The sequence below is a fragment of the Xenopus laevis genome, chromosome 8S, assembly GCF_017654675.1.
Source record: "Xenopus laevis strain J_2021 chromosome 8S, Xenopus_laevis_v10.1, whole genome shotgun sequence".
NCBI classification, from domain to species: Eukaryota; Metazoa; Chordata; class Amphibia; order Anura; family Pipidae; genus Xenopus; species Xenopus laevis.
Window position 1 is genome coordinate 75,969,614 of NC_054386.1, and position 25,624 is coordinate 75,995,237.

The following is a 25,624-nucleotide window of genomic DNA, read 5'->3' on the forward strand; positions in this document are numbered from 1 at the left end:
CAAGGTACAGTTTTATTATTACAGAGAAAAAGGAAATTTGAGTATTAGAATTATTTACTTAAAATAGGTAATGGAAGATGGCCTTCCAATCATTTGGATTTTTCTGGTAACTGGTGCGGTTGGTTTTTCCTAACACTTTCCTTATATGTATGTGATGTGATGTGATTCATTCTATCCAGTACAGTGTAAATATAATAACATCAGTTGAAAAACAGTTTATTTTATTATTTGTATACATGTATTTGTATCCTTATATATTCTAGGTCTACAGTGGAACAGACGACATGGACCCTGATGATAAAAATGCCCCCTTTCGACAGGTGCCATTTTGTAAATACAAAGGACACACAGCTGACCTTCTGGACTTGTCCTGGTCTAAAGTAAGGATGACTGAAACAACATTTGCTTCTTATAACATTTTTTTAATGCAAAATAATCACAGCTGCCAATAATTGCATTAAAGAAATCTTTTTATGGCCACATTCTGGCATCAAACATGCTTTTATCAAGCAGTGTATCTAAATGACGGTTACTATTTATGGATTAAGAAATGTTGAGTACACAGAAGTCTTGATGGAAATATTCCACCTTTGGCTTTGTTTAAAATCCCTTTTCATTCTGCACCATTAAAATATTTGTATTATAGAAATCACTGATTTTATTTTGTAGTAACACACATTGACCATACCTATGCTTGTCCTGGGTTACAAACGGCACAATTGACATCACACAAAGAGCTTTCATTTATGAGGAATGTTAAGTTTATATTTTTATGTAAAATTTATTGTAAATATGTTTTTCTAAAGGCCACTGAGAATATTAATTATTGGATTTCTTTTAATATACAGTTCTTCATTAAAAGTACTTCATTAAAAGAAGTCACCTAAAAAAATTTCATGCATGAATTCTATTAAAGGGGATGTAAAGACAAAAAATAAAATACAATTTTTACTTCCTTTAATTAAAAATAAACCTATCTACAATATACTTGAATTAAAAAATATCTACAGTTTTTATAAGAAACTGGACTGTATGCAGTAAAATTCCCCCTTCATTTATTTGCTCTGACTGCTGAGGATAGGACACTTCAGAGGGTCCCTAGCTGCTCAGTAGGGAAACAATGATACTTTCAAACAGCAGGGGGTGCCCCTCCTACCTTACTTCCCAAAATCAAGTAGCTTTATTTGTTTCCATGTAGAGTAGTCGGCTACTGTGTAGAGATCCATATTGGATTTTATTTTTGCCTTTACATCCCCTGTAATTTTTTCCAACTCCTTTGGCAGGGACAAAGATCATGGAGCCAGATTTAAACAGATAAACTGGGATAATATTTGGAGGATTATTTTGCTGCAGCCACTGGTTCTGCAGAGTTGGAGAAAGTTTGTATTAAACAATACAAAAACTATAAAATTCATATTAGATTACATGACATCACAGGACCCAGTGCAGTCTGTATATTCTGATTATTAATCAGTCTTGCTATATCTGCTTCTATGGCAGGTATTACTTGACTGTTTTGATCATTTATATCGATCCCTAAGCACCAACCCAGACCACACTGATCATGTGCATGGTCTTGGTCATACAAAGATGTTTAACATAGTTACAAGATGGCGACCCACAGTGGCCAACTTTGAAAGCATAAATCATTTGTTTAATTAGGCTTGTGGTGCAGTAAATTCATGTTTATGTTTAGTATACAAAATACAGCATTTCTAGCATTATTCTATTTTACACTTTATTTTCCCATTAACAAAAAGTTTTTAGATTGTAGCATTGGGTGAAGACTGCACTTTTCCAAATGTTGTTGATAATCATTTACTAGAACCTGAGTTTTACAGACAATAGACACGCAATGCACCAATCCCATGCAGAACCTCATCTTGAGCATTTGCGGTTCTGATATTATTATCCTTTATTTTTGACATATTCTACTTTCACAGTTGTATATAGAGATTATACATCATTCACATCAGTCTTGCATCAGTCCTCCAAAAAAATCCTCAAATGTCAGGAAGGCTAATAACATCTCCAAATTGGTCCCTAGACCTCTTCCATTGACTTCTACGTGAACTCGGCAGGTTTTTAGGTGGCAAATAGTCAAATTTTAGTTGTTCCCAGGGTAAAGGTTTGTCGAATTTCGAATCGAGTCTGGATTATTCCCAATTCGAATTTGAATTTACTATTCGACCCTTAATAAATCTGCCCCATAGTGTATCTCTATGTCAAGAAGAACAAATATTTCAAAGAGTTCTTACCGTGATCTTTCAAATGCTCCTACAGAATTATTTCTTACTCTCATCATCAATGGACAAGACAGTGCGTCTATGGCATATATCCAGGAGGGAATGTCTTTGTTGCTTCCAGCATATTGATTTTGTTACAGCAATAGCCTTCCATCCAAGGGTGAGTCATGTTTCTATGGTGTTAAAGAAATTGCTTTAAATTTCAACCCTAAACATGGGGGGAGGGGGGTCTATGTAGGGTAGGGTTTTTTCTAAGTTTAGGGTTGAGTTCTCCTTTAAAGCCAGACTGCTTTATTTTGCTTAAACCTAGTTATTTTAGGCTTATGTGTCATTTCTTCTGGAAAAAACTTTGCAAACTATCCCAGGAGTAAGTCCATGATTAATTTGTATAGTTGACGGAAGCAGTTATCTTTCCAAAACATTTTGGTAATATTATTACACTACTATTTTATATGGAGCAATTCTCATCACTTTGTTATGGCAACCAACAATACAGTTTGTGCATTAAATGCAAAGGTCATTTACAGAGTCCAACACCAAATACTTACATTTTCTTACCTAAAAAATAAAAAAAAACTATATATAGTTGATACTTATTTTAAAAGGTAACTTAAGAAATGGTAGAAATCAAGGGGTATGTGGATTTTTCATATTTATAAAATGTCTGGCTATTTCGATAGTAATGTGTGCTTCTAATAGTGTGAAGTTGCATTTCTTTAATGATTCTGGAAAGTTACTAAATTAAAGGAATTGTTCAGTATAAAAATAAAAACTGGGTATATAAATAGACTGTGCAAAATAAAAAATGTTTCTAATATAGTTAGTTAGGCAAAAATGTAATGTATAAAGGCTGGAGTGACTGGATGTCTAACATAATAGCCAGAACACTACTTCCTGCTTTTCAGCTCTCTTGGTTTACACAGACTGGTTACCTTGGTTACCAGGCAGTAACCAATCAGAGACTTGAGGGGGGGCCACATGAGTCATATCTGTTGCTTTTGAATCTGAGCTGAATGCTGAGGATCAATTGCAAATTCACTGAACAGAAATGTACCATGTGGCCCCCCTTCAAGTCACTGACTAGCTCAGTTAGAGAGCTGAAAAGCAGGAAGTAGTGTTCTGGCTATTATGTTACACACCAGTCACTCCAGCCTTTATACATTACATTTCTGCCTAACTAACTATATTAGAAACATTTGTTATTTTGCACATCCTATCTATTTACACAGTTTTTATTTTCACACTGAACTGTTCCTTTAATATGTTCATCCAAGTGTTATTGTCACTATAAATTGGCCTTTTGAGAGAAATAAGAACAAGATTTTCATACACCAAGCCATTTATATGTAAAGCATGACCAGGCAGACCTAAAGTGACCATCATGTATACTTATGCATACCCTGCTTTCATGATTCAAAAGCAGCTAAACAAAAGTACAGCCAAAAAGGTTTGTTTGAATGTGGCCTTCAGTCCCCAATCCATTTCAACAACAAAAGTATGAACCTGGGCAAAACAATACACACATATTTGTATTGCAGGCTTGGCAGAAACTCTTGTTTATAGATGAATCAAAATATAAAGTGTACTGTTGTAATTAGAGAGCTCATACGAAGAAACAGACATTTATCAAACACAGTGGTGAAAATGTTCAGGTGTTGTTTTGCCTGTTCTGAAGATGGTGGCTTCCACAGGATCACTTGCACATTTACCACAGAGAATAAACACTAGACAAAATTTGCACCATGGATAGTAAATGACAACAAACTAGTTGTAAGAAAACTGTTGAGAATCCTTCTGCTCTGTTGATGTATAAAAGGACTCCTGGATTGTTAATTTTTAAACAATGTTGCAAAAGTATTAATTTCCCAGCAAAGACAGGTCTGTTAATCCGCTGCCTTGTCTTACATTGTATCAACAGTCTGAGCCATCAGGGCAGAAAAGAAAGAGCCAGACGAACTGCTTTCAATTACAATACATATAGAAATAACGGAAAAACCATAAGAAATGTGTAATGTTTACCAATTATTAGCGAAAAAATATATATATTTTTGGGTTGACATTCCCTTTAATTATGTTTTGTCAGTATTAGGGTGTATAAGCCTTTGTGTTGGTGATTCTGTCTTCCCCACGGTACATGGAAAACAAAGTATATTTAACAATGTTATTTCATCTGTCTCTTCTATATTTAACTTGGCGCTAAGCATTCCTAAGGCGTATGGGTCATTTATAAACAGTGGGCAGATTTGTCCTGGGCTGTAACTCATTGCAATCAGATAATTCCTTTCAGTGCTCAACCTGCAGATGGCTGAAAGAAAACGAATTACTGATAGGTTGCTATGGGTTACTGCCCTGGTGCAAATTTGCTCAGTGTTTTTAAATGGGTCCTCCATGATTTTCTGTAATTCACTGGTATCTCTGACTATATCTTGTATTCATTTTGTTTCCTTTCACTCTAAATTCATATTTAGTTCCAACCTTAGGCTCCCCTGAGTGGGATTCATTCGCCATTGTGTCTGTACTAAGGCGAATTCATTTTTGTAGAGCAAACCATTACACATTTCACGAGTTTGAAATACGCATAAAATATTTGTATCTACATATATTGTTATGAGAGCCAACTGTACATTTTATTTAACTGTTTAAGCATCTTGGAAATAAGTTTTTATTGTGCAACAAACAGGGTAGAGGATTTCAGTCAGATAAGTTTTTAAAATACTCTTGCTTTATACTTTTAATTTAAACACAGTCTTTTGTTTACCTATCATCTTTTATTTAATGGTGGGGATTTTTTTTTGTATTTAATTCCACTTATGGTGAGTTAAAAAAGTAACTATGGCGCTCTCTCTCTCTCTCGCTAGGATGATCGGTATTTCCTAAGTGGTTCTCTTGATGGCAAACTCAGGCTTTGGAATATTCCTGACAAGAAAGTTGCTTTGTGGAATGAAATTGATGGACAAACTAAACTTATTACAGCTGCTAACTTTTGTCAGAATGGAAAACATGCAGTTATTGGCACATATGATGGAAGGTGCATTTTTTATGATACTGAGGTAATGTTCCCCTTCTTTTGCCTATTAACAGACACACAACAGCTTCATGCATAATGTTATACGGTTTTAGAAAAGTCAGTGCCAATTAAAAATGACTAACATTACTGTTAAAAGTACATAAAATGCTTTCTTTTCTAAAAATCTCATTCAGTTATAATATAGCAGTGTTCTTATTTATTTTTTGCTGCCATATTTATTGAAGAAGATAGAATACTTATGAATAAGCATGTTAGGCTCAAGGGTTGCAACAGTGCAAAGAATGGCTTTAGTTTGCACAACCTACCAGGTACCAAAAAAAGCATTCCCACAAAATTAATATATAAAAGCAATAATATGTAACTTGATAAAGAAGTATCAAGATAAAATGAATTATAGAATGGATTTCCTTGCAAAATGGTATTGTCTACAAGTGAATTTTTGTGTTTCAATCTTTAGCACTTAAAATACCATACTCAAATTCATGTACGCTCTACGAGAGGGAGAAACAGGGTAGGAAGAAAAATTACTGGAATAGAGCCATTACCAGGTGAAAATAAGGTAAGGTTTGGATTACTTTAATTGATAACTTATGCAAAATATATTCTAGCAGAAATAGCACCCCGTAGCTGATTATATCTAAATCACATATACACATACATAAATGCTATATGTTTCTGCAATTAATATGACCAGTACTTAGATTGTAAACCTTCAGCAGGGAGGTTGTTTTTACACTTCACTTTGCTCACATGGCCTAATTCTGCTCCATACTAATTTTAGAATACAAATATTGGCAACAAAACACAATTAAAGGTCCTCCAGTTCATGCAGTGGTGAAATGCTAATTATCATGCACCTCTCAATAAATATTTATAATTCCATTTATCAGAGCACACTAAGAGCCACATTCAAAGCTACATGAAAACATGAACTAATAATTACTATTAACTTTTTTTTGTGTATTTAAGTCTTATGAAAAGTTATACAAGCATAACTACATAACAGTAAGTATACATCTCATATGTATATATATATATATATATATATATACATATGAGATGTATACTTACTGTTATGTAGTTATGCTTATATAACTTTCCATAAGACTTAAATACACAAAAAAAGTTAATATATATATAAACAAGGGAAAGTTGTGCTCACCACTAATTTTTAAAACCATTAGGCGGGGGTGCAATGAGGCTGTGACCACAAAATAGATATAGACAAATACAAGATTCCTCTGCACTCAACCCATTATCAATATATTTAAGACAGACATTTTGTGCATACTGCTATTGAAAAATGCCTTACCCTATAAACAACACAGGGATTGTTTGTCCATATATTGCAATATATTTAAGCTGGCCAACTACGTCAAAGTAGTTGGCCCATTATTATATTGATAATGGGTTGAGTGCAGAGGACTTGTATATGTGTGTATATATATATATATATATATATATATATATATATATACATATATATATATATATATATATAATGTGTTACAATATTTACCCTGCACCCGAGGCACCAGAGGAGTGCTGCCCACACGAAGAGATGCAGGGTAAAAAAACGAAATATTGTAACAATGACCAGCAACTCCGAGATATTGGTGAATTATTAAAAGGTGTATTAAAGAATCACATGACAAGCCTCTTTAATACACCTGGTCATTGTTACAATATTACCCTGCATCTGAGGCAAACTTCACAAGAAGAGTGCTGCCCACACGAAGATATATATATATATATATATATATATATATATATATATATATATATATATATATATATATATATATATACACATATACACTATTAGATAACCTGTTGAACAGAAGCAAAGACATATAATCCCTATTTGCTTTTATAGCATGTTTTACAAGCATTTTTTTCTTCTATTTATCAACATCTTTTCTAGATAGTTATCAAAATAATGTTTTTGTAGTTATAAGGCATTGCTATTTTTTAACCCAGTACAATATAATGTGGGGGTTATACATTTAAAATAGCAAAGGTTTGAAGAAAAAAAACACTTTGATTTTGAGTACTTAATTTAATGTATTAAGCTGTAATGCTATTTATGTTAGTAGTGTTATTTATTTTTATGAATGTTTTCGTTTTCTAGATTTTTCTATGTGTTTGTTTTTCCTCAGATCTTGGTGACATCTAACGACTCCAGAATAAGGCTGTATGACTTGAGAGATCTATCCTTATCAATGAAATACAAAGGTTGTGTGAATAGTAGCAGCCAGATAAAAGCAAGCTTCAGGTAAAAGCAGGAATCTTGCCCATGAAGGAAATTATCATGCAGTTAGATAATTATAGTTCAATAGATCCATACATCCTCCTAAATATATATTGATTAGCATACCCAATGGCAGTTATGTATTGCATGTATGTACATAATTTTCCATTCATTTGATAGAACATGAAAACGTTGAATCTTTCGAGTTAGCATCCTGGTACTTCCCTGTCAAAGTGGTGGTTGCTACAGTCTGTGACACTAAAAGGGTAGACAGAGTAATAAATAAAGGCAATTGGGTGACATGATATTTTACATACTGTATTCTTATTTCTAGTCATGATTTTACATACATTGTAAGTGGCTCTGAAGATAAATATGTTTATATCTGGAGTACATACCATGATCTAAGCAAGTTCACATCTGTTAGAAGAGACCGCAATGATTTCTGGGAAGGAATTAAAGGTATGTCATCATAAGACTAAAAAAACAATAAATTGTTCTCTTTTGATTATCGTTCAAACACCTGAATCTACATTTTCTACTTGTATTCGGTTATGTTGTCTTTAGGTTATCAGATATTGCCTGCAGATTTGGTCTTGGTCCATGATTACATCTGCTTATTACCCCCTTTCTTAATATATGCCCAGCTTCAGTCAGATATCACATTGGCTAGGTAAAAAAAACCTGGCTAGCTGTCCCTTTAACACATTTAATCTCTGGAGCTTCTTTTCCATTTAGGGTAGTGACAAGCAGGGAGATTTGCTGCCCGAAATTTTTAAAAAGAGAGTTTGGGCGACAAGGCAATAGTCTTTTTGCAAACAAAGATTTCAGACTGCTTCGGTTTTCTCTGCCCATACTAGGGATGCACCGAATCCAGGATTTGGTTCGGGATTTGGCCTTTTTCAGCAGGATTCGGCCGAATCCTTGTGTCTGGCTGAACCGAATCCTAATTTACATATGTAAATTAGGGGCGGGTAGGGAAATCACGTGACTTTTCGGTTCAGTATTCGGCCGAATCTTTCACCAAGGATTCGGGGATTCAGCTGAATCACAAATAGTGGATTCGGTGCATCCCCAGCCCATACGGGCTGGACGTTCTTCAACAAGGTCAATGAGCCTATCTGTGTCAAAGAAATGCTTTAAAAAAGGCATTTTCTGCAGCGTATTGTTGCACGAGTATTGTGAGTATCTCTGTATGCGAATGATGAGTGAGCTTGTAGTCGCTGGAAAAAAGAATGTTAAATTGCCACCCTAGAAATTACGTCCATATGTACTTACGACTTTACGCGCACACAAGAATTTGCATACTATCGTCGCCGCTACTAAGCTCCTTGTGTGTTTTGCTAGCGCATATTTTCTCTACTTCTGAATAGCCATACTATTTCTGATAAATCACTCCAAAAAGGGTCTCTGTTCGTTTTGGGACTACAGGCAATTTCAAATAGCATTGTGTGTGTAGTAGCTGCCAATTTACATGTTTCTCTATGGCAAGACCAAACAAACGACTTGGCGACAAATCTCCCCGTGTGTCACTACCCTTAGTCATTCTGATATATAACTTGCTAGGCTTTCTCCAGTCATTTTAACTACTAATGGTAACACTGGACATATGTGGAACTATTCCTGTTTCAAAATATATATGTAATATTGCTATTGTTTTCCCTTTCAGCACACAATGCAGTTGTTACATCTGCCATCTTTGCACCAAACCCAGGCCTAATGGTATCAGCAGAAGCACCTTCTGAAAGACAAGAAAGTGATCAAGCAGAACCAGCAGAAAATATACCATCAGGTGAATTTCAGATTAAAGTTTTTTGGAGTAGGGTCTCTGAATACTTTTTATTTAATAGGATTTTTCTGTCGACGTTGTAAAGTCAAACACAACACAGAATCCATTTCAAATCTTTACTTCAGTTTGTGACATCAGTTAAAAAATATAATATTTCCTGTTTTAAAAATAGAACTAGCCATTACTTTACGGTGTTGTTGCCTACCTGGCGGGTTTCTTTTACTAGTTATGAAAACATACTGTGGTTCGAAAGTCTCTGTTCTTCCTTCTCAGTGCCCTTTAGGGTAGTTCTTTAACTTTCTGTACTTAGTGATTTTCTTCATTTGACATGACAGTATAAAAGCATTGTGGAACAGGACAGTGACTGTAGTAACTGTGTAAATATAGAGATCGTCACATGCCGCTAAGATCATGTGTCACGCTATTTCTTGGATCAACCTATTTTCTTGTCATGGTACAGGTATTATAACAGTTTATGAACCACAAACTTTCAGTTGTGTTCTGAATAATAGTAAGTTTAAAAAAGCGAGTAAAGCTCAAAATCCTTATAATAGCTTTTATTTCCAGACACATAAATGCATTGGAAACACTGCACATTCTATTCCAAATCAAAACATGAAAAATTTATCAGATTTGTGTTATTCCAGAAAATGAAGAAAAGGGAATATTGAGCTGTTCCAAAAAAATAGCAGTGTCTGTATTCTTCTTTACAAACTCAAACATTCACTGTATAATCTGCAAAAAATTTCAAGATTTTGCTTTTCTTTGAATCACTGAACTAATATTTAGTTGTATAACCACTGCTTCTGAGAACTGCTGCACATCTGTGTTGCATGGAGTCCACCAACTTCTGGTCCCTGTTCCATTCTACGATTCTTCTGTATTTCTTGGTTTTGCCTCAGAAACAGCATTTTTTATGTCACCCCACAAGTTTTCTATTGGATTAAGGTCCAGGGATTTGGCTGGCGACTCCATAACGTCAATCTTGTTGGTCTGGAACCAAGATGTACGCTATTCTGCTGAACAATGCCTGCAGAGAGAAATGCACTATAAGCAGCATGCACAGCATTTGCTGCTTTCCTTCCTTAAATAAGGGCCATAATTGACACCCGTTTTTTCACAGAATGAATGACCTTACTAATTGAACCCCACACTGCTAGTATTTGGAACAAGCCTCAATTAATAATTCAATTACACAGAATCAGCAGCATGCATGTCATGACTGTCGGGTCTGTTGGTTTTCTATTACTCTACTACACCTGCTAGTAAATTATTTGATATAATTTCTACCAAAAACAGTGATTGATCAGGTTAGTGATGTTAGACTGCTATTATTCTGAACACAGCTGTACTTGATCCATCTATGCTGCTTGTTGATATCTAGGTGGTATGCTTTGATACATTCAGAAGACGGCTTCAAAGGTGTATGCCATGTAGCAATAGGAGAAGAACAGACTGATTTTTTTGTTTGACTCTAAAATTGTGCCAGAACCAGGTTCACAGCCCATGTAATAATACAGGGTGTCCACACATTCGCAAACAAAATGGATCTACAGTATTAAATCTGCATTTACTATTACTGCAGCTCTGAGATCTCCTGCAGCTATACAGGCCATCAACAGAAATCTGTAGCTCGGTTCAACTAACTCCAGCTCTATAACAATAGAGGCATTGACTGCTGCTGCTGGCAGCTGATAATAGCATTTGTCTGTAAAACCATGGCATTTTGTATACGGATGATTTACAAAACATTGTAATAAACTAAAAGGATACATAATGTTCTTGGTTTTTTTTTTTTTCCATAGGTGCATTGAAATCTGACCATGCAGAAGTTCTTCTCTCCGCTGATTTTACAGGAGCTATTAAAGTATTCATTAACAAAAAGAAGAATATATCTTGAACTGAAACACAAAGTACTATTAGGAAATTGTGCCAAGAGTGCTTAATACATGCTGGTGACACATAACTTGGCACATCCTTAGTAGATCCCTCAAACATTGGTCACCAAAGGAAACTAACTCATGAAACTGAAGATACAGATTAATACCATTCCCTCCACCTAATCCATCAACACTGCAGATTCGTTCCTTTAATAATATTAGTCTAAGCTTCTGAAATTGGGAATTGGATGTCATCGATATCTACAATGTTCATTACAGAATTCATTTTGGCAATGAGCAAGGTTTGTTCAGCAAATGATACAAGTGTGATCTTTAGCCTGATGTGCCATTTTGCTTCTGCTTCCAGTGCAGTTATGCAGTTTTTTCCCCTCTGATCTGATAACAACCTGCGTTATTAAGAGGGAGTAACCTTGATCTGTATCTTCAGTTCCACCCTGTAAAAACCAGTGACTACATGTGAAGAATGCCATTGCAACAAGGATGGGGATCCTTTGTAAGCGGTACCCAATAATTTAAATATAGGGCAACTAAAGTCCATAAGAAACAGTTGCTCCATAGATTGTACTTTGTTGTGCAGGACTCCTTAGTACAGAAGGTTACTTAACTTTCAGTCTTCAGTTTAATACCTGGAACATGCATACAGTAGTCTTTTATAGAAAGTACTAACTGGACTTTTAACCCTACTCACTGGGTACAAGGGGAAGGATAAGATGATGTGCAATACTTTATATCACAGGACTTCTGTGCCTCCAGATCCATATTAAAAAAAAGAAAAATTAGTTGCACCTTCTGAGAATTACTTTGCCTTAAAGGAGATGGAAAGCTACTAAGGCAGTTTATTACCAATATATTTCCCACAATAGTGCAAGCTAGAAGGCAATTTTTATTCTTTAGATTGCTTTTCCATACCTGAGCAAACAGCTCTAGACACTCTTTTTGTTTAGGATAGCAGCTGCCATATTAGCTGGCTGTAAGGAAAAAAAGGCAATGGCACACTGGGCACGATCAAGCAGGGAAAACCCTTGCAAAGATTTATTTGCAAGGGTTTTCCCTGCTTGATCGTGCCCAGTGTGCCATTGCCTTTTTTTCCTTACTACTGGTTGAGGAGGGTGCCGATCCCTCCTGGTATTTGAGCACCTGGCAGAGTTGCTGAAGGCCAGGGTGTGCGAGGTGACTCTTCTTTTCCATATTAGCTGGCTGTGACATCACTTCCTGCCTGAGTCTCTCCCTACTTACTCTGAGCTCAGATTACAGCAGGGATGGGAGGAGGCAGAGGGATAGAGGAGCAAACTGAGCATGCTCAAGCCCTAGCCTTGGGGGTTTAAGCAGAAACAGGAAGTCTGATACAGAAGCCCATGAGTACACACAATATATGGAAAGAAATGTGGTTTCTTTTGACAGGACTCAGAGCAGCATTACTTTGAGGGTTTACTGGTGTATTTATATAGACCTTTCTGATAAAGCTTAGTTTTAACCTTTTCCTTTAAAGTATGTGGCCCTCATTCTGTACTGGTTGTCATTGGTACAGTGGAAATCCATTTATTATATTGAATTCCTGATTTGATATTTGAGCATGTCATCATAAATACAGGTCTAAAGAAACCCTTAGTGAAGTTAAAGATAGTAAGGCTACCTTCTGGTCAGATTGATGCTCTATGCTGGCTGCACTGAACATTTTCTATAACATTCTCAGAGGGAATATTTATCAAATCTAAGGGATTAGTCAAAGACAGTATGTATCACTCTGAGTTAAACCAACACCTGTTTATTATGTTTCTTTTTCTTTGAATGCACAAGCCAACATACATTTGTGGAAGTGAAAAGCTCATTATTGGCCTATAAAGTAATAAGATTTGTTCCTGCCATGTGCTGGTTGGTGGCTTATGGTTTTAGATGGTCTGTTATTTGCTACTGCAGGTACAGTATAAATGATTTGCATTGCTACATTGCTACATTGTTTCCATGTATGACACTACTAGAGAGCAGTATATCTGTCTCAAAAAGTACTAGCTTAATATTGTTTCCTTAGTAGTAGGGATGCAACGAATCCAGGATTCGGCCTTTTTCAGCAGGATTCAGCCAGGCCGATATGCATATGAAAATTAGGGGCGGGGAGGGAAATTGCATGACTTTTTGTCACAAAACAAGGTAAAAAATGTTTCCCCCTTCCCATCCCTAATTTGCATATGCAAATTTGGTTTGGTATTCAGCTGAATTTTCATGAAGGATTTCAATCCAATCCAAAATAGTGGATTCAGTGCATCCCTAGTTAGTAGACTACAGAACTTTTATCTTTTGCCTATCACCACAATGGCTAAATATAGAATTTTTGCAGAAAAAGACGCAATGGATAAGGGTAGGACTACTTGGACGTTTCCGTCACATGCGATTTGACGCCGGCATATTGTTGCAGCGCATCTGATCGTGCCGAAAACGTCCATGTAGTCCTACCCTTAAGGCACAGGTATTGATGATTAGCTGGACACGCTGTAGGCTGAACATTTCATACTGGTCTTTGCACAAATACAATCACGGAAGACTAATCTTTGAACCTTTCAGAAGTGAACTCCAGATTTCCCTGTTGTGCACAACATGAAATGGTTAAATGATCTTAAGCCAAACAAAATATGTAACCCCAATTGATTTAGGGGGCAGTGCAGTATTTACCACCATACACTTATTTATTAGCCATTCTGAAAAAAAGAATATTTGTTCCTTTTATGTGAAAGGGGAAACTAGAATATTTTGCTTTTCTGTTGCACAAAATTACATTCTCAGATTATCTATGTTGGTGGTACCTATTAATAGAATAAAATAAATGTCTTATGGGTCAGACAATTTTAAAGTAGAATACTTCTGGGATTTGCTTGCTACCTTTGCTTCTGTATTCATGTTGTAAATTATACATTGATTTGTGTCGCTTGCTTTGCACTCTGGGGCACATTAATTCTGCATTAAACTCATTCCTTTTGCACCGGCCCATTAGAGCCCAGAGAGCCCCTATTCTATGTTGGGTTAAAATGCGTTCTCTTGCACCTATGATGTTTTTGATGTCCTAAAGCATTAAAGGGTTGTTCTGAACAATGATAGGGGGTTTTCCAAACTGTGTAAAATGATAATTGTTTACATTTTTTTAACTCTTGTAGTTTCAGTAAAAGCTTCATTTCTGTTTAGGTAATCTGGGGAAAGAAATATGTATATAAATATAAGCTCACTGTGCACCAATGAAATAACTTTCTGAGTTATTGATGGTTAAAAGTGGACAAATTGAAAAAAAAAAACTGTCATTAAAAGCTGATCACAGAAAAGCTGCTGAATTTATACTTGGTCTTTATTTGCGGGTGGAGGGGAAGAGTGATATTCAGTCATTTGCCGCATGTATGGGTGCAGATAATCAACTGGTTGGAGTAACAATATGTCCATAAACTTGTTGTTTTTTAAGGACATTGTCCGGCACTGGTAGCAACATGGCTGAGCAGTGAGTATGTCTATAGTGGAGCACTTTTATTAGTAACATTATTAAAAGTTACATTTTAGCTACTTTGTGTATGCCGCTTTCTGAACTAGTTTGCTTTGAAGTAAAGATTGGATGCAAAGCCAGTCAAGTATCTAATCATCTGTTACTTTGCTACAGATAATAATTGTTACAATGAATACAAACCTGCGGATTATGGCATACTTAATAATAGTTTGGTTGTGCTCAAATCTAAGATGTAGATCAGGGGTGCCCAGGAGGTCGATCGCTGTCTACCAGTAGATCCCCATCATGTTCCTGGTAAACCGCAACCTGGGGCCCCAGAGTCATAGCAAGAGATGGCTGGCTGGGCTCAGAGGAGGGCGGAAGTGCGGGCTCAGAGCAGAGGATGGCGGAAGGGCGGGCTGAGGAGAAGGGACATGGAGGGGAATGAAGGGCGGGCTACAGGCACATGAAGGAAGGAATGGAGGGCGCACTTCAACAAGCACAGACACAGAGGGGAAGGCTACAGGCACTTGACACCGAATGGAGGGCAGAATACAGGCACGGACACGGGAAGGAAGGGAGGGAAGACTACAGGCATGGAGGGGAAGGGAGGGCTGCAACAAGCAAAGGGGAAGAAAGGGAGGGCAGGCTACAAGCACGGACACAGAGGAGAAGGGAGGGAGTACAGGCACGGACACAGAGGGGAAGGAAGGGAGGGCTGCAACAAGCACGGACACGGGATGAAAGGGAGGGCAGACTAAAGGCACGGACACGGGAAGGGAGGGCTGCAACAAGCTCAGAAACGGGAAGGAAAAGCTGCAACAAGCACGGACATCGTGAGAAAGGGAGGGAAGTCTACAGACACGAATACAGTGGGGAAGGGAGGGCAGGCTACAGGCAGGGACACAGTGGGGAAAGGAGAGCTGAGAGCAGCAAACAGAGGATAAGGGAGTGTGTTCAAACTTTCATAACCTGCCAAATTTAGTAAAATGGACATGGTAATTAGGGGGTGTGGCCACAAAAATGACCATGATTTTAAAAATTGCCGCTTGTTATCAAGGTAGATCTCCTGACGGGGGCCAGATGTCAAGCGTAGAGCCCAGTGTAACATAGCCTGGGCACCCCTGATGTAGAGACACGGCTGAGTCCCGAGTAACATGAATGCAGTGCCCAGTGCAGTGAGGAGTGTTCTGATTTGTATGTGGGAGAAACCAAACAGTTACACCAGCGTATGGCGCAGCACAGAAGAGCCATCTCCTCTGAGCAATGGCCATTGTGCTAAATAGTGTTACATACAGTATAAAAGTGCCAAAGGACTAACTGTTAAGCAAAGTGCTATGGAACTGTTATCAGCTAGTTTTACTCAATACTGAAGTAAAAAGAAAAACACATTTATATGCATCCTCTACACTCTTATCTTGAAGCTATGGAAGGGTTAAACAAAAATATGTGTCAAGCCCGGCTAAACAGTAAGCATTAGACACAAAACTAAATTAAAACAGATCTTTAATTATATTTCACATCAGACTTTCAGTTTGAGCTGTGATTGGCTTCAGTGCAGGCCCAGACTCGCAATCTGTGGGTTCTGGCAAATGCCAGAGGGGCTGCTGTATGGTTCCATAGAAAGTTACCATATAGTGGGCTGGTAGGGGGCTGTTTGGGCCTCTGTGTACTTGGAATAGCAGGGCCTATTTTGACTCCCAGTCAAGGCCTGCTTCAGTGTTACCCATATCTACTACTGCTAGTTTTAAAGCTTTCATAATACATTTTACTATTCGTGGCCTTTCATCATGTGAGTGTTCAGTAAAAGAGCTGCCAATAGAGACTCTTTCTTTAAACCCAGAAATCTGCTACTTATGAGAGCAATGGCAAAATATATCTGATACGGGTAATCACTGGAGTGCTAATAATATATCTTACCACAAGATGGTGCTGTAGACTTGTACTGCTGTTTCCTTATAGCAGGGTTCCCCAACCTTTTTTTTAAAAATGAGCAACATTCAGATGTAAGAAGTGTTGGGGAGCAACGCAAGCATGAAAAATGTTACTGGGTGGTGTTAACTGCCTTTAGTTAGTGATATCATTATAGACTCTATGACTCACACAAAATGCACATTAGAGCTGATTTGATATTAAACAATAGAATTATAATAAGTAAAGTCTTGTTGCAGCTCATTGAGCAAATCTCTGCCTGTCTCATGTTCTACACTTGCAGCTTCACTGATGCTCGACAATACAATATCCCATATATCTGCTGCCTGTACATAAAATCGAACCGTCCTGACCTCTTACTGTAATAGTGTGACACACAGTTTAGTCTTTAGGAATTACTCACAAACTCATAACCTATGTGTTAGAAAGTATATGATAGTGTGATGCAGGGGGCTTGCATCAGGTGTAAAATACTAGGGAAAATATAGAAACTATCTGGTTGTAAAAACTGGTGCTAGAGTCCTGCATTGGGTCAGGTACCCACTGAATACCAACAAGGTGGTCTGGTTTTGGGCAGAAATATCTAACAGCCTGATTGTGCAGATAGTGTGCAGGTACCCAGCTAAGTTGCAGGACAGGGCCCTCCATGCCCTCTCAACATTTTTATCCATACTTATCAGAATTGGATTTCACATGACATCAGTTCTGGTTTTGCGGGCGCCAGGTCAGAATATAAGTGAAGTATTTGCAGGCCGGGGCAGGTATCAGGTCTAGGTAGGGGAGCATAGTGGGTGGCGGGTGTAGGTTGCAAGACAGCAGGACTGGTTCAGGCACGGCTCTGTCAGACTGGGCCACACAGGCCTCTAGCTGGTGCAACTAAACCTCCCAGGAGGACAACAATCCTAAACAGCAGGACCTAAAGGCCCTGATCTCAATCCAACTGGGGCATTGTTTAAAAATTGATGCTGTATTAACAAACTAACCCAAACAACTGCCTGGCAGAATGGGTGAATATTACCCCCAAAGAGTGTGCAAACTGACACTGAATAATTAAAACCTCTTTTTGCCCCATACTCATGTAAACAGCACACAGTAAAACCTCAATTTTAGCATAAAATGTGTATTCTACTCAGGTATTGGATTTACATATCAGGCGCCCCTAGGTCTGCTAATGTTCGTCGCCCCGTCACCTCCCTTTTATTTGCGCAAATATTCAGAGCAATGGGGATTGGCGCACGGGAAGTTTAAAAATGATCGGATCTCCTGCGCATCACCAGTGTTTCTAAACCAATGTGGGTGTGGTTGGACAGCACACCGCCCCCTAAAATCCTGCCGCCCTAGGCCTGGGCCTTGGCGGCCTTTCCATAAATCCGGGCCTGATTCTACTGTATTGCAGAGCAAAGAATGTCCTGTGAATTGTATCCTTAGAAATTGTGCATAATGATGTGTGATATATACTTGTATATTATAATTATGGGCGTCTTGCCCCCGCCTGGACTTGTACTTTATAATAAAAGGTATTCTCTTGCCATGTGTATGTATATTGTTTTGTTATTTTTTTATTTGAACACTTCTTAAAATAAGCTTATAAAAGGCTTACATCTTATGACCAGCACCCCTTCAAATAATGAACCATCCCAATGCCTATTCTAGTGCTCAGAGCAGCAGTCTGGATTTAGCTCCGCCGCTTCTCTGTGTGAGACGCTGTGTGTATGTCTTTGTGTGTATCTATGTCTGTGTGTGAAATGAAGTGTTAGCGTAAATGTGTGTAAGGGCATCTGTGTTTAAAGGGAAAGTAAAGTCTAAAATAGAATAAGGCTAGATATGCTGTATTTTGTATACTAAACATAAACATGAAGTTACTGCACCACAAGCCTAATCAAACAAATGATTTATGCTTTCAAAGTTGGCCACAGGGGGTCACCATCTGGTCTGGGCTGCTTAGGGATCGTCATAAATGATCAAAACAGGGAAACAAACAAAGCTGCTTGAGTTCAGCATGGCTGGGAAGTAAGACATGGGTTCCCCCTGCTGTTCATAAGTATGATTGTTTCCCTGCAGACCAGTTAGGGACCATCTGACAATTCCTATCCACAGCAGTAAATGAAGGGAGAATTTCACTGCATAAACGTCAGGTTTTTTATAAAAATGGTGCACATTTTTTAATTAAAGTATATTGGAGATAGGTTTCTTTTTATTTAAAGAAAGTAAAAATGGGATTTTATTTTATTGCCTTTACATGCCCTTTAAAGGATAAGTAAACCTTAGAAATAAGTAAATGTAAACTTGATGAGAGTGCTTTTCTAAGAACTTTTGCAATTTACATTCATTATTTATTTTCTTTTTTTCCCCAAGATATTATTGGAAATATGTCCTGTTAATATGAATGAATTTTGTTACAACAGCACCACCTGCTGGTCAGTTACCCACCAGTCTGACCAATAAGTACTCAAGGAAGTTGTCAAGAGAAAGAAAGAGGCTGCTCTGATGTTCTTCTGCTTAGGAAAGATTTGAGAAAGGTTTATACTTTTTTTCCCTAAGCAGAAGAACATCAGAGCAGCCTCTTTCTCCTTTTTTTTGGACGCACGCCGCCATACGTCATTACGCCATATGGGCGTCATTTCCGCGGCAAAACAAGGTGAAAAAATTCGCCCATCCCTATTCATTTACAGTTTTCAATATGCTAGTCTTATTTTGCCTCTTTCTAGACCCATTATAATTCTCTTAAGCAGTATATCGGTGAATCAGAAGAAGAGGGATAGGACTAAACTAGACTAAACATTGACTGGGGCCATGTTATGACAACAGTGGTTAGTAATAAGAATAAAACAAATCTTATGTTGCTAGAGCTGCAATCAGTACACTTTGTTTCCGGTTGTCACAGGCTGGTGTCCATCTATTGTGCACTTTTTCAATCACATTTTTAATTAGATGTGCTAAAGTAGACAAATATAATATATTCTGTACATATTTGTTAGTTGGCTCTCAAGCACAGTTAAAATGATGTTCTTCTAATACTTTCTTTACAAAGTAACCACATTTATAATGCTAATTATACTTAGTGCTTATCTGGGAGGGAAGCACTGCAACAATATTTTTAATTTCACTAATCTGGTCAAGTCAGACTTAAAGGCAACATGATTTTTTTCATAAACCAAATACTCCTAAAGAGAGATTTGTGTTAATGGACTCCCACAATAATTGAATACGTCCCGTTTACTAATTGTAAGTTTGCATTCTTTGAAATACTATACAAAAACAGCTTGCTCCTAGTCTATACAGTGTCAATACTTCAACTAGTTGGCCAAAAAACATTTAGGATAGGACTACACGGACGTTTTCGATGCGATCTGGTGCACTGCAACAAGATGTCTGCTTCAAATCTAATGCGACAGAAATAAGGTAAGTGAATACATTGTCGGATGAAGTCACAACGTTGATCCGACGTGATGCAACTGTCGGATGCAGACGCTGCAGCTGCATCCGACAGTCATGTTGCGTTGGATCAACACTGCGACTTCATCTGATATTTCTATCTCTTACCTAATTTCTGTCGCATGCGATTTGACGCAGCGCGTCGGATCGCACCGCAAAACGTCCGTGTAGTCCTACCGTTAGGGTTCTTTGCTCACTATAGCAACAGGTTTTTGGCAAAAACCTGTGGTCATGGTCTATCTGCATCACACAATGCCATGGATGTTCACCGCAACACTTATTTAACATGTTATAATTTTTTCCATTTTGCCCCATTGGTGAATGAACCATTATATAGTGAATAAAGTACCCCCTCTTGTAAAATATAAGGATATTATAAGTTACTGAGGAGTTTCATGACCATATAAAAGTACGAGGCCAAAGGCCGAGTGTTTTTATACAGGTCATGGAACTCCGAGGTAACTTCTAATATCCTTATATTTTGCAACTGGGGGTACTTTATTTATTATAATACACAAATTTAAGTGAGTCATGTGACAGAAATGACATCAGAACTCACCGTTTTTAACTGATGACATCAGAACTCACCGTTTATAAGGATATAATTTACAGGATATTCATGGCTTTTGTGTATTATAACTCATTTCTTGCTAATACTTTGCAGACCTAGTGCTCTCAGCCACAACTTACTTTATCTGCTAAAATATGGCCTGGCTACATTAGATAACTCAAGTGTAGATAGACTGGCAAGGCAGAATGGTCCACTATAGGAAGAGAATCTCTTAAGCTTCAGTGGGAAATAATAACAAGTATTTTTACTGCTGTCGTTGAAATATTGATGGGACTGTGCAGGGCCGGGCCAAGCCAACCGGGCACCCTAGGCAACCTGGCTGGCCAGCCCAATACCTGACCGTGACTGTGCAGGTGAATGAGGCAGGCGGGTAAAGGAGGGGAGGGAAGGAGGTGAGAGTGAACGAGTGGAGGGGGGCTACTAGAATGGACAGCGAACATGGACTAGGGGTAAGCAGAATATTATTAATAGGTATCTGCCAAGTATCCCCTTATCGTGGCCCCCTAGGCCGGTGCCTCCTTTGCCCAGTCCTGGCCCTGAGACTGTGTTGTGTTCCTGTGCTGTGGTCGAAAATTCTGATTACGTTATTTGTTTACACATTATGCATTTTTGTCAAATTTTGTTAAAACTGTTACTAATTCACACACATGTATATATTGTGCTTTTCAGAGATGCCTTACCTTCGTGGACAGAGATTTGTCTTTAATCTTGTCAATGACTGCATGTCAGGATTCTCTCTTAAAGATCCAAAGGTAATACAAGAATTAACTGAAATAGCTGCAGTTGAACTAGCTGTAATAGAGAAATAAAATAAATCTCAATGCAGGGAGAAAGGTATGATATTCTGGGGAATGTTTTGAGTCATTTTAAGGGATTTAAAAATGAAAGGAGTACTTCATTTTTACCTCTTTCACAAAGGAGATGCCTTCCTTTACTTGCCAAGAAAACCCATAAACATGTACAGTATATCCATTACTGCCAAGTAGTGATGAGCAAATGTATTTATTTATTCATTTCGCCACGTGCAAATTTTTCCTGTGAAACTAAGGAGAAAATCCACAAAGAAAATCTGCATCCCCTGCCTTCTTGTCGGCTAAAATGCAAATCGCCGACGGGATGGCACTCGGAGCGATTTGTTTTCCGATCTGAAAAAAAGCATGAATACCTCTAAAGCGTCTTAAAATTTGAGTTTTTCTGACAATTCCCAGGGACAAAAAGAGAAAACCTGAATTGATTATAAAAAGGTCCTTCAGGATCAGAGCAATTCCCAATAACTTCTATAGGACCTTGACAACTATTCATTAGGGATGCACCGAATCCACTATTTTGGATTCGGCCGAACCCCCGAATCCTTCGTAAAAGATTCGGCCGAATACCGAACCAAATCCGAACCCTAATTTGCATATGCAAATTAGGGGTTGAAAGGGGAAAATATTTTTTATTTCCTTGTTTTGTGACAAAAAGTCACGCGATTTCCCTCCCCGCCCCTAATTTGCATATGCAAATTAGGGTTCGGTTCGGCCAGGCAGAAGGATTTGGCCGAATCCGAATCCTGCTGAAAAAGGCCGAATCCTGGCTGAATCCCGAACCGAATCCTGGATTCGGTGCATCCCTACTATTCATATTTTTTTCAGATCATTCAACACTTTTTTTCATTCGTGCTTTAAAAACTTTTAGTATGAGTTTAGTAGTTGTTTCAAAAACCCCGAAAACCACTGAAATGAGACTTATGATAAACAGGCGTCCAAGTCCAATAATGATTATTTAGTCCATCTGTGGACTGTGTTACCTCTGCTGTTGGTAGTTTACTGCTATTATTTACCACCTTACATATTATAAATAAGTAATATGTACTTAAAGTGCTGGGTGGCATGAAGAAAGAGTAAATAATAAGAAAGACATTTTGTGGTCTTGGGGGTTAGAATGCTTTGGGGAAGTAGAGCTATTGCAAGAGCAACCCAATATGAATCTGAGACAGAAACGCAACACAAAATATGAAAAGAAGAAGCAACTGTGATGTAAGACTAGAGAAGGGACATAACAAGTAAAATTATCTCACTGTTTATCACATGAAAACTTTGTTAAAGTCTCCTATTGAAGTAGTACATTCAGAGTGCCCATTAAGAGGGGTGGTACCTTAAATAAAGCATGTCCCATGTCTAATAGCTGGGCATTCTCCCAGTCTGCTCTATGCTCCCAGTAAAGCTTTCTTAGGAAAACAGATAGATAGGACAATCACCAAATCCTGGGCAGTAGCCAGAGTTGTTTTATAACTGGCCAGTCCCTAACTAAAAGCCACCAGGTGCGACTAAGATACTTTGTAACAATTTCGAGATACGCAGTTAAGGAATTGTAACAATTTAGATAAGGAGGTCCCTTGGGAGAAGTTACAACTACTGCAGATAATGGATAGCACACCCGATTTGAAAAGCAAAATTAATTTATTACAAAATAAGAAGAAAAAAATAAGCAAAGAAAATACACAAAACATAATCAAATTCAAAAATGAGCCCAACGCGTTTCGAACTTAAGGGTCTTCATCAGGGGCACAAAATAGACAAGAAATCAAAAAGGCAGGAGAAGTTAGACTCACAGCTTAAAGGGCAATTCACCTTCATTAGCAAAATTGTAATAACTGAAAAAAAACACAGAAATATGTTCAAACTTTCTTAACCTGACAATTTTTTTTACGTTTTTTTATCCCTTTTTTTATTTCCAAAATGTTGGAAAGTATGATATACTATGGAGTTTATATTATTATCAAATTCCAGCTGTGGAATCCCAGAGTAGGAGCTCGTTTAACGGGTTATACATAACACTTTTTGTAAACTATAAATTATTTTATAATCGGGAGTCCATACACATGATTTCCGTACATCTTTAGATTTAGCCAGAGGGACATGCCCCGGTTCCAAAGGCAATCAGCACACAAAAAAATTATTTATAATTATTTATATCAAAATATATATGTCCCAAGGCTTATTGTCAGTAAAAATAAATTATTTATCAGTATTCACATTTTAAAAAGGTTTTTGATACATACTTACCCCTCATGGCCCACCTTACGCGTTTCATACCCTCCGGCACTTAGTCATAGGTGTCTCTGAGGCGTCTCTGGGCCATGTGGGGTCAGTATGTATCAAAAACCTTTTTAAAATGTGAATACTAATAAATAATTTATTTTTTAAGCCTTGGGACATATATCTTTTGATGTAAATAACTTTTTGTAAACTGGCTTATTTTGCAAGCTAATACCCCTGTGCAGTTTCTAATGTCAGTGAGTTCTACATTTTATTAACTGCCTCAGGGATCTGCATAGAAAAGGGGAATATATATATTCAGGTTACAGTATGTTTGCACTGATTGCACTCAGCAGTTCCATACTTGCTGGAATTGGTATGACTAAAAACATCCACAATATATTTAGCTTTATGCTGACCCTAAGCTCATGATTGAAAAAGTAAATATTTTCTCTTCCACAAACAGTATTAATCACCCTAGAGCCATCTGCCCTACACAGCTTGTTCAACTCCTGTTCCCAGCCCACTGAAAGTATACTGTAATAGCACAGCAGTCGGAAGGCCAGAGTTCGTATACTGTGATTCATGCATTAAATATATTACAGTTTACGGCTTTCTAGCTTAAAAATTAGCACATATTAACGGAACAGTTCAGTGTAAAATTAAAAACTAGGTAAATAGATAGGCTGTGCAAAATAAAAATGTTTCTAATATAGTTAGCCAAAAATGTAATGTATAAAGGCTGGAGTGACTGGATGTCTAACATAACAGAACACTACTTCCTGCTTTTCATTCAATGGAAACCAAGAGAGCTGCAAAGCAGGAAGTAGTGTGCTGGCTATTATGTTAGACATCCAGTCACTCCAGCCTTTATACATTACATTTTTGGCTAACTGTGGGGGGATCAGACAAATCCTTCCCCTGTTTTTCTGTCTGTGACATCATCCAGCCCAGTTACAGGCTGGAGAGCCATCCGATTGGCTGGGCGCCCCAGTGCATCCTTGGGAGAGAGGGAGTGCATACCTTTGGAGCCAAATGTACAGGGTTTCCCACAGAGCTTAGAAAGGAAAATCCCTGCTGCAGCAGCTAGAGAGAATCAGATCTGTGGAGAGTGACATGGCTGCTAAAAACGAGTTTCATGAAGAATTAGAAGGAAAGACTGTGTTTTGCTCTGCTGGAGAAAGTATTTGAGCATTAGGGAAAGCCAGTTTCTATCTCCTGGCTTTCTGGATACTTTCGCTACTGTGTGTTACCCCAAGGTGAGGACAGGTATTGCTCGTGTACCTGCCACGTGGGAGCAGCTACTACTTTCAAGGGAAAGGTACCTTGGGTCAGGTAGCGCTACCTGGGGACATACAAGCTCTTGGGGAAGGGACATTGAACTGACGGGAGTGATTCTGCATTTATCCAACCAGTGTTGGACTGTGACATTGAGAGACTGTGCCAGGGGTTGATAGTCCACACAGGTTCCCCAGAGTAAAAGCTATATTGTGTGATTTGCATTTACAGTTACTAAATACAGTTTACATAAAGTTTATATTTGTTTTATTGCAAACTCTGTGTGTTTTATTTTTCCTAGTGGAAATCCCCTGAGGTGTGCTCTTCAGTGTTCCCTAGGTGGAGGCACTGTACTGTAAATCCCAGTTCCCGATACTTTTCATACGCAAAAGGGACTCAGGGCCCCGGATTATCATGGGTTAATTGCTATTTAAAGAGACAGTAACCAAATTAGGGTTATATAACTATATTAGATTTTTTTTTATTTTGCACAGCCTATCTACAGTATTTACCCAATTTTTTATGTTTACACTGAACAATTCCTTTCATTTTCAAATAAACAGAAAATTTGTTGTTTCTGAATCGGCATATTTTGACCCACTTCTCATTTGTTTTAATAGCAGCCAAGCCATTACATATAAAACTAGAGTATTAAATACTGTGACAGTTGAATGGAGTCTTATCCCGAGGATCTAATCATCATCCTCACTGTC

General features: G+C 37.8%; 1 protein-coding gene and 1 long non-coding RNA gene across 2 annotated transcripts in view; one reads left to right on the top strand and one right to left on the bottom strand.

Moving 5' to 3' along the window:
• wdr44.S (WD repeat domain 44 S homeolog) overlaps positions 1-12,040 on the top strand; it is a 42,928-nt gene extending 30,888 nt beyond the window's left edge. Inside the window, exons 13-20 of the mRNA XM_018233113.2 lie at positions 264-380; positions 2,284-2,406; positions 5,105-5,296; positions 5,732-5,833; positions 7,434-7,549; positions 7,860-7,987; positions 9,195-9,317; positions 11,120-12,040. Of these exons, the coding sequence (XP_018088602.1) occupies positions 264-380; positions 2,284-2,406; positions 5,105-5,296; positions 5,732-5,833; positions 7,434-7,549; positions 7,860-7,987; positions 9,195-9,317; positions 11,120-11,214 (996 nt within the window). The 3' untranslated portion in view covers positions 11,215-12,040. The remainder of the gene's footprint in view (positions 1-263; positions 381-2,283; positions 2,407-5,104; positions 5,297-5,731; positions 5,834-7,433; positions 7,550-7,859; positions 7,988-9,194; positions 9,318-11,119) is intronic.
• LOC121397740 lies at positions 10,259-21,770 on the bottom strand. Its single transcript, XR_005963887.1, has 3 exons — positions 21,519-21,770; positions 21,294-21,405; positions 10,259-10,344 (listed from the first exon to the last, which is right to left on the bottom strand). It is a non-coding gene; the product is annotated as an uncharacterized LOC121397740 (long non-coding RNA).
• Between the last annotated feature and the right edge of the window lie 3,854 nt (positions 21,771-25,624).